This window comes from Notolepis coatsorum (assembly GCF_963971535.1).
Source record: "Notolepis coatsorum genome assembly, chromosome: 8".
Taxonomy (NCBI): Eukaryota; Metazoa; Chordata; class Actinopteri; order Aulopiformes; family Paralepididae; genus Notolepis; species Notolepis coatsorum.
Window position 1 is genome coordinate 108,881,889 of NC_140172.1, and position 11,825 is coordinate 108,893,713.

At 43.8% G+C, this 11,825-nt stretch overlaps 1 protein-coding gene across 1 annotated transcript in view; it reads right to left on the reverse strand.

Moving 5' to 3' along the window:
* Window positions 1-9,888, reverse strand: part of prr7 (proline rich 7 (synaptic)) — a gene marked incomplete at both ends in the record, with an annotated part of 13,168 nt that extends 3,280 nt beyond the window's left edge. The window contains one exon of the mRNA XM_084319756.1: window positions 9,570-9,888. Coding sequence (XP_084175882.1) covers window positions 9,570-9,888 — 319 coding nt within the window. The remainder of the gene's footprint in view (window positions 1-9,569) is intronic.
* Window positions 9,889-11,825: the final 1,937 nt, after the last annotated feature.

The following is an 11,825-nucleotide window of genomic DNA, read 5'->3' on the forward strand; positions in this document are numbered from 1 at the left end:
CCTACCTCAGTGGTTATAGTAAGGGTCTAAAACGTGGTGCTCTGAGGTCAGTTGGGGCCTACCTCAGTGGTTATAGTAAGGGTCTATAACGTGGTGCTCTGAGGTCAGTTGGGGCCTACCTCAGTGGTTACAGTAAGGGTCTATAACGTGGTGCTCTGAGCTCAGTTGGGGCCTACCTCAGTGGTTACAGTAAGGGTCTAAAGAACCGCATATGCTGATCTGGATTCCATTAACGCAACAGCGGAACAAATTTCTCTGTATTCCGATGCAGAGCTGATTGCAGGGGGTGACATTAACCTGAACCGGTTAAATGATACTTCAGATTCTCCTCTTAGTGGTAGCCAGCTGATGACAGAACCCAATGGACCTCATTTGAAAGACTGTTCTCAAGGTCTACTCTAATTGATCTTGTATTTTCCAATATGGTTGACAGAATCCATGCCTGTGGTGTCTTCGAGCTAGGAATTGGTGAGAATTCTTCAACATTTTACTAATGTTTTATGATGTTGTTTTATGTCATCCCCACCTGTCTGAAGACGTCCACCATTATCCCTGTACCCAAAAAATCCAAGCCTGCTTGCCTCAACGACTACCGCCCTGTAGCTCTCACCTCCATAGCTATGAAGTGCTTTGAGAAGCTAGTAAAGGGGTACATCTGTTCCTCCCTCCCCATCAACCTGGACCCCCTGCAATTTGCATACCGCCCCAACAGGTCCACTCCACGGAGGACGCCATAGCCCATGTGCTGCACACAGCAGCATCACACCTGGACAAGAGGCAGGGGAACTATGTGAGAATGCTATTCATCGACTACAGCTCAGCATTCAACACCATAGTCCCCTCTAAACTCATAGCCAAGCTCAGGGACCAGGGCTTGAACTATGACCTCTGCCAGTGGGTCTTGGACTTCCTGACGGGCAGACCCCAGGTGGTGAGAGCAGGCAACTGCACCTCCTCATCCATCACTCTCAACATAAGAGCCCCCCAGGGCTGTGTTCTGAGTCCCCTCCTCTACTCCCTGTACACACATGACTGTGTGGCACAGCGGAACAACAACACAATCATCAAATTAGCTGACGACACAGTAGTGGTGGGCCTGATCTCTGCAAACGACGAGAGGGCCTACCTGGAAGAGGTAAAGGTTCTAGCGGGATGGTGCCAAGAGAACAGCCTCTCCCTGAACATCAGCAAAACAAAGGAGATGATTGTGGACTTTAGGAGGTCGGGGGTCAGGGACTACAGCCCCCTCATGTCCTGATGAATTTAAAATGGGGGACCCTGATGTAAACAAGACGAAAGTCTTTCTCTGGTCTGCATCCCCTTAACAATTGTGTGTATTGAGCTGTACTGTATTGTACCCATTCTGCAATCTGTTAATAAAGTTTTCAATCAATCAATTTCAAAACTCAGCATCGACGGGGCACCGGTTGAGAGAGTGAACGGTTTTATGTACCTCAGAGTCCACATATCTGAGGACTTGACATGGACCACACACATTGACAGTGTTGTGAAGAAGGCACGACAGCGCCTCTACCTCCTTAGGCACTTAACCTGTTCCACCCGACGGGACCGGGAAATGGCATCTGGTCATAAATCAATATTGTTCAGTGTTGCATAAAAGTTAGTATTTTTATATCAAACGTATTCAAGTATTAACATCACTATCACTTCACAAAAGCATGTAAAATGTATATTATCATCAATACGTTAGTTTAGCAATAGGTTAAAAGTGCCATTAGATAGATTTAACTTTTCGATTTGGTGAAGTCTAGTCGCGAGGGCGACCATTTTGGAAATGTTTAACCATGGGAATTGTAGTCTTTTTGCGGCCATTTTGTAGAGGACATGCATAGCTGTCGATCAGCGTTGGAATTTTTCCGAACTACACTTCCTGGAAGATTATATGGGGTTCAAGGTTCAGAGCTCTGTATGAATTATTTCAATAACTGTTATTATTCGGGATAATAAGCCACAAAAGGTAACGTTTTTGACAATTCTTTTAACGCAGTTAGTTTCTCTTCCCTATTGTTAACATGTAGGAACAATTAGATCTGAAATTAGTTTCAAAACGGTTGCACTGTGGGGAAAATGAAAAAGTACAGTAGATTACAGTAGATTTCATTATCTGTTCTTAATGCATGCCTGGTGATACTAAATCCAAATTGAACTTGGGCATTTGAAAGATAATATATGTATATATATATAAATGTGCGAATTGGCTATAATAAGGTAATTTATAAGCATCATATTCTATATTCTATAATAATTTTTATATTAATATAATATTTCAAATTGCATTGGTCCGGATGGGAGAATTCAGTACTGTATCTACAGAACCTTCAGTTTAATCATCTTCCCTTTATTAATTTCCTTAGATTTTCTTTACACGTGATCTCAAGAGGGTACTGAACGAGATCAGTGGCAGTTTTTAATGTTTGGTCATTATTAGCATGGTGTTATTCACTGTCAAAAATGCAAAGAAAAATCATAATTCATATTCTCCTTTGTTTCATCACAATTTAAGCAAGCCTAGTAATAGACACAATATTTCTGACACTGTGAATACATTCCCTGAGGTCCATAGATGTCCCTAGATACCAAGAATATGTAAATGGACCTTGTAGAAGTGGAGCAATATTCCATTTACCTAGGTATATATTTTAGGCGAAAATATTCCACGGGTGGAACAGGTTAAGGAAGTTCAAGTGAGTCAGAAGATCCTCAAGAACTTCTACTCATGCACAATAGAGAGCATCCTGACTGGCAATACCACCTCCTGGTTTGGGAATAGCACTGCACAAGACCGTAGCAGACTACAGAGAGTGGCCCGTTCAGCCGAACGCACAATTGGAGGTGGGCTTCCCACTCTCCAAGACATCTACAACAAGCGGTGCATGGGCAAGGCTAAGAGAATAATCAAAGACACCAGCCACCCAAACAACTGCCTCATTGAACTGCTGCGGTCAGGCAAGCGATACCGGAGTCTCATGGCAAGCACAGAGAGACTCAGAAGGAGCTTCTATCCCCAGGCCATCAGGATGCTCAATGAACAATGATTGAACAATGAACAATAACAGGCCATCAACACACCCACAGCACACACACTCACTTTAAATAAACAACACACTGTAGCACCCACTTTACCACACTTTACACTTTTACACTTTATATTTATTATATTATTGGTAAGGAAATTGCACATCTATCATTCCTTATACAACGGCATGCAAATTTCTCGATTCTGTTTGGCTGAAACAGTCAATTTACACGTATGTATTTTTCATAATTCCACGCTCTTGGTCCCAGGACCTGCCCACAACCGAATTACTATCACTCCACCGTGCGGCTTTTTAGGAAAAAACAAGATGGCGGACAATAATCTTTAACAAATGGATATGTTGATAGCGTCATAACGACTAAATGGAAAACGATTCTGTCACCGCGAATGTCTTAGTTGCTTAAACAATGTTGGATGATGTAATTGATGGGTCATTGTGGAACAAAATAAAAATTGCGCGGATTGACTGATTGATTAATTTGCAATTTATTTTTTTTTACCTACTTTCAAGCAGCTGGGAGGTGCGCTGTTTTAAGTGAGCATGGCCTATTGAATTGATTGATTGATTGATTGATTGATAATTTTATTACTGTCCGGTGTCCGCCTGGTTTCCAACTGGTTAAGTTTAGGCCCTCTTTCGAAGTTGGTTAAGGTTAGAGTTTGTCTTTAGAGCAGGGCGATAGACCACTAGCCCTGGTTCCAAGCTCTAACCTTAACCAACTTCGAAAGAGGGCCTAAACTTAACCAGTTGGAAACAAGGCGGACAGTAATAAAATTTGCAATCAATCAATTCAATAACCCACGCTCACTTAAAACAGCACACCTCCCAGCTGCTTCTATAGAAAGTAGGTTTAAAAAAAATAAAAACTTTTTTTCCCCTATAGGGCAAAGAAAACTTTTTTTTAATTTGTTTTACCTACTTTCTATAGAAGCATCTAAGAATGAAGTTCTATAGAAAGTAGGTTAAAAACTAAAGAAAAGTTGGATGTGTTAGTTGGTTGGATGTCTAGGTGAAAGACAGTTGGATGTGTTAGTTGGTTGGATGTCTTAGTTGAAAGACAGTTGGATGTGTTAGTTGGTTGGATGTCTTAGTTGAAAGACAGTTGGATGTGTTAGTTTGTTGGATGTCTTAGTTGAGAGACAGTTGGATGTGTTAGTTTGCTGGATGTGCAGTTGGATGCACTTCCGAGCTGCTTCCACATGGAGGCAACTTCTCTTTTTTGTTGTTGTGGGAACTACTTTTTCTGGCGGATGGTTTTTTCAATAAATCTTCGATTAATGTGTGTTTATGGTATAGCAATAAGGTTGGATGAATGTGCCAGTTGTATAAAAGCATTACACCACTTGTAGTCGTGGTTTGTGAAAAATAAACCATGCCTAGGGGGGTCTAACGACCACCCCTAGGCATGGTTTTATTTTTCACAAACCACTCCTGCGCGTGATGTAATGCTTAATTATTCCTTATTGCACCTCACCACCACAAGGTGGCACCACAAGCTAAGCTATACCTCACCATGTTTGTACCAGATGTACATACTGTATATAGAGGTATACTGAACAATTTTGTTGTTTACACTTATTTTTACTTGACTTATTGACTTTCTATTTTATACTTATTATACTTATTTATACTATCTTGTTATCTAGCACACTCTCAGGAGCAAAACAGAAAGAAACATGTCATGCAAAGTATTCTGTATTTCTGTATGACAAATAATAATAAAGAAAGAAGAAAGCAGAAGAAGAAACTATGTTGATGTATGTCCTGTTTTTTAATACCATGGACCATGATGGAATTAAGTGCTTGCATTTTTATCATGTTTAAAATTTGTATCCCTTGGATGATGTCTCTAATCCACAATAAAAATCAATCAATCAATCAATCAAACTAGTGGGCTTGACGTTTATGACCACGCAGGAAACTTAAAGGGGCAGTTCACCCACAATTAAAAAAAGGCTGTTCCCCCGTTCCCAGACTGTTACTGTATCTGTCCATCCAGATTGTTTGGGTGTGATTGGCCTGGTTTTGGAGATAGTGTATTTGCTGTGGAGATGAATTCCTTCACTGCAATACAATGGATCTGATGTCACTCCTACTTTCTGTAAACCACCCACAGCTATTATCACTTGGAGCGACGCAACAAGAAACTCTTGCTTCCATCGAGGAATAAGAGGCAGCATGTAATAGTGGAAATTCACATCTGTTTGTTGAACTGTTGCCATAGAGCTCTGTGCTAAATGCATGCATGTGTGTGTATCTATGTGTGTGTGTGTCTCTGTGTGTGTATGTAAGTGTACATGTGTGTGTGTGTGTGTGTGTGTGTGTGTGTGTGTGTGTGTGTGTGTGTGTGTGTGTGTGTGTGTGTGACACAACTTATGCGGGTGTCTTTGTGTGTATGAGCATGTGTCTGCATGTGTGTATCTATGTGTGTGTCTCTGTGTGTGCATGTACATGTGTGTCTATGTGTGTGTGTGTGCGTGTGTTTGAGTGTATGAGTCCATTACACATCCATTACAGGCACCACCATCATCATTTTCATCTCTCTCTCTCTCTCTCTCTCTCTCTCTCTCTCTCTCTCTCTCTCTCTCTCTCTCTCTCTCAGCTTCAGCTGCCGTTCAGAGTATAAATAAACATTAGGCATATTTCCACACTACAACAATGTCAACAGGACATGCATGTTTTTCTTTTTTCATTGGGAAGATCAAAATGTTTAATTTGAAGCACTAGCAGCATTGACTGCATTCGGACTCAGAAGGTGCAGACGAGGACTCAGACTTGTTAATTGATAAATACAATTGTTGTTTTTTTGTAATAGGCCCTAATCATTTAGCATAAGATATTGATGGCCAGTGAATTTGTTTGGCTATTGTGTCACAAAGCAAATAAACAAGTATCACAAAACACAATATTGCGATACTCAAATGTATTATTATTTTCTTCACACCACTACCGTCTACATGGCTGTTGTGTTTTACGTTGTTAGAAAATGTACTTGAGAGTTCCCACGCTAAACATTTTCAGATGAGGACCGGTGCTACTCAGATGAGGACCATATAGTAATAAAAAAGGAAGGTATTGGAGCATCTTTATAAACATATTTAATATGGTGCAAACAAATTCACTGATGTGTCAAACATGTCTTCTTCAGAGTGATACATTGGATGGCAATAGTGGCTCAAGATGTAGAGCGGTCATCTGGTAATCGGAAGATTCCCGGTTTGATTTCCGCTCCTCCCGGGCAGCGTGTTGAAGTGTCCTTGAGCTAGACACTTAACCCCTAATTGCTCCCGATGAGCAGGTTGGCACCTTGCATGGTTGCCTCTGCTGTTGGTGAGTGAATGTGTGAGTGAACAAAATTGTAAAGCGCTATATAAATGCACCATTTACCATTTATACATGGCATTAGAAACCCCAACACACAAGACCATTGAGCGTGAGCAAATGTACAGGGTTTCCAGGAGCAAATGTACAGGGTTTCCAGGAGAAAATGTACAGGGTTTCCAGGAGAAAATGTACAGGGTTTCCAGGAGAAAATGTACAGGGTTCCCAGGAGCAAATGTACAGGGTTTCCAGGAGAAAATGTACAGGGTTTCCAGGAGCAAATGTACAGGGTTTCCAGGAGCAAATGTACAGGGTTTCCAGGAGCAAATCTACAGGGTTTCCAGGAGAAAATGTACAGGGTTTCCAGGAGAAAATGTACAGGGTTTCCAGGAGCAAATGTACAGGGTTTCCAGGAGCAAATCTACAGGGTTTCCACTTTCCAGGGGTTCTCAACACAATGCTGGGAAGCAGCATGCAGGTAGCCTCTAAAGCACATGATGTCTTCTGGCATTTTCATCCGCAGACTGAGTACGCCTATCAATTCATTTTGACCCGCTGCCTCTCCCAGTCCAATTCAACTGGCCTGTGCTAGAAATCAAGCACACCTCGGACCGCGTGGCATCTACACCTGCATCATGTTTGTATTGAATACAAATTATATCAACCATGCTTTCGTGGACCATTGGAGGAAGATGAACAGAAGTGCATTTACAGGTATTAGGTATTATTATGTGTCAGGCCCGCAAAATCGTCTGGATTTTTTATTCCGGCCCCCATGGTAATCGAGTTTGACACCCCGGCTCTAAAATTATTCTGTTTCAATCAAATCTCTTCACATACTGGCTTGTTGGATTGTTGGTCTTTTGTAGGTTGACAATAAGAAGATAAAACTGGCATTATCCTTTAACTTGTCATGTAGCCATTGAATAAAAGTACCATCCAACACTAGCTCGGCGTGTATTTGAGTCTCTATGTTTTTTCCTCTAGAGTCAAATATAGCAGTGTGGGTTCATGCAGAGCGAGCCGTTGGTAACAGAGTGCAGCACCGACGCCCTGGCAGCCGCCTGGTATGGTACACACAGAGTCAGAATGTTGCTCCAGAGCTGTGCCAACATTCTGTGTTCTTCTCCTCTGTTCTTCTCAGCTGGCGAGCACCTGCTTTCTATTTAGCAGGGCCGCTGCTAGGCTACCATGCCTCTACATCCCTCTTTTTCTGACTGCTTTGCGACCACAGATCTATCGATCTTGTTTTCTTTTTTCTCTCTCTCTCTCTCTCTCTCTCTCTCTCTCTCTCTCTCTCTCTCTCTCTCTCTCTCTCTCTCTCTCTCTCTCTCACACTCTTTTTCTCATGGTCATTTTATTTATCTGTTGTTCACACATCACAGACAATGTTCTTCGCGGGTTTATTTCTTATTCTATCAATCTGCCTCGTTCACCGATCTCTCTCCCTTTCTCTCCTTTCTTGCTTACTCTGTTTCTTTCATCTCTCTCTTCCTCCCTTTTTTGGATGTGGTGTTGTTGCTACAGTATCTCTTTCTTTGTCCCTAACTCTCTCTCTCTCTCTCTCTCTCTCTCTTTCCAACTATCCTGACTGTCTCTCTTTCTCCTTCTCTCCAATCCTCCCTTCTCACTCATTCCTTCTCCATCCCTCTCTTTCCTCTTTCTTGCCACTGCATTGTTTCCATTGTCGCTCTTCTCCTACAGACAAACAGTCGTAGGTTTCATTATCACTTCTCTAGCTGTGTTGTTGCTGCTGCTAATTGTGTCACTGTTCTTTTTCTCTCCTCATTCGGTCTGTCACTCCCTCTCTTTCCTTCTCTCTCTCTCTTTCCTTCTCTCACCCACATCTCTCTCTTTCTTCCTCTCTGTGTTGTGTTGCTAACTCTGAAACCGCTCTGCCTACACATCCATGCCTCAGCAGTAACTGTCACCATGTCACCCATGAAGGAACGTTGCCTGGCAGGCAGGCAAGAAGCCACGTGCTGCCAGGCAGAGTGTAGCAAAATGCGGCCCGATGTCATGCATTGTAATGTAATGTAATCTTCAGTAAAGCTTCAGAATAATCCAACTCTTGTGTCCTCTCCTCTCCTCTCTCTCCTCTCCTCTTCTCGCTACCTGGCCTTCAGCTTTTTTTCTCTACTGCTCTCCTCTCATTCTCCTCACCATATCCTCCAGACTCTCCCCTCTCCTCTATCCTCCTCTCCAATCCTCCTTCTCCTCCTCTCATCTTGACTCTTCTTCTCCTTTTGACTCCTCTCCTGTCCTCTCCAACCTCCCATCTCCTTTTCTCCTCGACTTTTCTCCTTCTCCTCTCCTCTCTCCTCTTCTCCTAACCTTCTCCTCTCCTCTCTCCTCTTCTCCTCACCTTCTCCTATCCTCTCTACCCATCTCCTCTTGACTTCTCTCCTATCCTCGCGAGTCCTCGCTCTCTCTTTCTCCTCTCGGCTCCTATCCTATCCACTCCACCGCTCACCTCTCCTTCTCCTCTCCCCTTTCTCTCTACTCCACTCCCGTCTCTCCTCTTATATCCTCTGTATCTTCTACTTTTGACTTCTCTCCTATCCTCTCTGGCCCTCACCTCTCTTCTCCACTCATTCGTCTCTCTTCTTTCTCTCCTCTATTACAAGTGGTTAGTGTGATAGGGATGTTGGGGGAAACCCAAGGGGATCAATAAAGGAATATCTTATCTTATCTTTTCTTGGGAGCAAAGTAACTTTCTAGGTTGTATATTAAAGCTGTGTGCAAGGGGCTGGTGGAAGCATTGAATGAACCATAAGTGTTGCAAATGCTGACCACCATCTGGCGATGTCTTTATTATTGTGTGTGTGTGTGTGTGTGTGTGTGTGTGTGTCTGTGTGTGTGTGTGTGTGTGTGTGTGTGTGTGTGTGCGTGTATTAAACAAATACATAAGCAAACAACAATAACAGTAGGTTTTGCCTTTAAGTGAAGTCTTACCACCTTAACCCTTTCACTACCACACTGCAGAAGGTTAAGGGTTAACCTAACCCTTACCACACTACAGACGGTTAAGGGTTAGGTTAACCCTTGACCTTCTGTAGTGTGGTAGTGAAAGGGTTAACCCTTTGTCACGTGGCAGTGAAAGGGTTAACCCTCTGTATTGCCGCGGTGAAAGGGTTAACCATTTTGGTAGTGCGGCAGTGAAAGGGTTAACAACCGAAAGCATTTTACCTTGCACGGTGACCCAGTTGGCCTGGGGGAGGGCGTGTGGGATGTGGAGAGGAACCCCGGGGGAGAGGGTCTGCGGGAGGCAGAACTGCAGGGGCTCCCTGGGCGGCGGCAGAGTCGGCGGGTAGCCGCCGCCGTGGCAGTCGGCGGCCTCCGCCTCCAGGGCCCGGAGACACTGCTCCCGGAGCCTCTCCTCGCGCCAGCGCTTCAGCCTCCGCTGGAAGAAGCTGCAGCAGCAGCAGAGCATGACGATCAGGGCCCAGACCAGCCAGAAGCCGGCGAAGCAGGCCAGGAAGGTGTAGGTGCCCTGGGACATCACCATCGCGGTGAGCGGACGGGGTGAGCTGTTCCCCACCCAGCGGGGGCGTGTGGGGGCGGAGCAGAGGGTTCAGATACACGGGATCTTATTATTATTATAACCGCAGTTATCCTGGGTGAGCGGCAACAGCTGTGGTGGTCGGGTTGGAGGTGAGGTCAGCCGACGACGTCTGGTATAGAGACTATTTCAAATACAAAAAGGTTATGACGTCACCGTCCACCGTGTCTTAATCCAGGGGAAAGGCTTTGGGGTTGGACCACTAATGATGGTCACACCTCACCCCGGTCACAACCGGTTCTGCGACCGACTTGGGAGGCGAATGGATTGATGTCATCAGGAGGTACAGATTTCTTGGACCTGATGGATCATGAAATAAAGGAAAAGGGTTTCTTCAATGGTTTCTGAAAAGTATGATTTCAGTTAATAAAAAAAGTGCAGACTCATTAAACATTTAAAGTAAACACATTAGCTTATTAATGCAACAGTTTGTACCGTAGCTTCCTAAATAAAACCCTCTTATGATGATGGGTGGACGATTAGGGGTGAGGTTAGTGGTGAAGCTAATTGCACCAAATAGTCTAGCCAGTGTAGCCACAACCAGTTCAGCAATTCAGCTTGGAAGTAATTTATGGAAATAAGAAGACATTGCCCGCTAAGAAGGTGGTGGTCCTCGGTGACTGGACCTGAAAATGACCACTTGTATTTAATAGCTGGGTTGGGTTCTGCTGTTTTCAGAATATGTAAGAGCAAATAGAATAGAATAGAATAGAATAGAATAGAATAGAATAGAATAGAATAGAATAGAATAGAATAGAAATACTTTTATTATCCCGTGGGAAATTTGACACTGCAAATCGCTCAACATTTAAACATTTAGACAGGACAGGTCACGAATTAGAATAATAACACAAATCAATCAAGTTGCCTAGGATAAAGAGTAGAGTAAAATAGAATAAAAATGAAATAAAATATACAGAAATAAATACAGTTAAAATATGCTTGAGACACATAAATGTGTTTACGCCAACCGTATACAAAGACGTCGGAATGCTTGGTTCTTTTAATAATCCATCTTTTCAAGAGCAACACTGTAGGTTGTAATAATAATAATAATAATAATAATACCCTCCAGTGAGAGGTTTGTGGCCTACATGTGATATGGATCTGCGGCAGACCAGGCTTGGTCGGTTCGCTTGGTGAAAAACAGTATTATCCTATCAGACCCTGACGTTCAAACTCCTCTCGATTGAGTGAAGACAATAGCGGTCCGCTGGGAGACCAGAGGTGTGGATTCGATGTGTGTGTGAACCACAGTCGATCCGGTTCCTCCACGTGACCCACACGCGTCAGCGTCTGACAGCTGGTCCTCCGGCGAGGGGCTTTCCCCTCCCAGGTCCATTGGGGTTCCTTCGGAGCGCTGTTGATCCCCCGTATACGATGAATTCCTCAGCCTCGAACCCCCCCCCCACTCAACCCATAGTCCACTCCACAATCTCACACTGCTCACACAGGCCTGAGAGAGGGGGCGGGGGTATCATCATGGTCAATGATGACCAGACCAAGTAATAACTGACAATATTTTCAAAACACACAGTGTGATGAAGAGGATAATCATGGAGATCATAAGGAGATCTCAGCTGTTCAAGCAGGATTGTGACGTGTCCCCAGGGGGTAGGTATCAGTTTCACACATCAGAGGGAGAGAGGGGGGGGGGGGTCACAGAATCACAGGATAGAATGGGCATTCTCCGCTAAAAGTCAACATTCCTGAAGAGTCCTCTGGCTCGTCCGTTTAACGTGATGATGTTGTCTTGCCGTGGGGGCGGGGCGGGTTGCATTCCTCAACACGACACTGAGAGGAGAGTTGTCTTATCAATACCTTGGCTGAATATTTCAGAGGCAGTTTGCACAGAATATTCCAACTCCCCAAAATCTAATCTG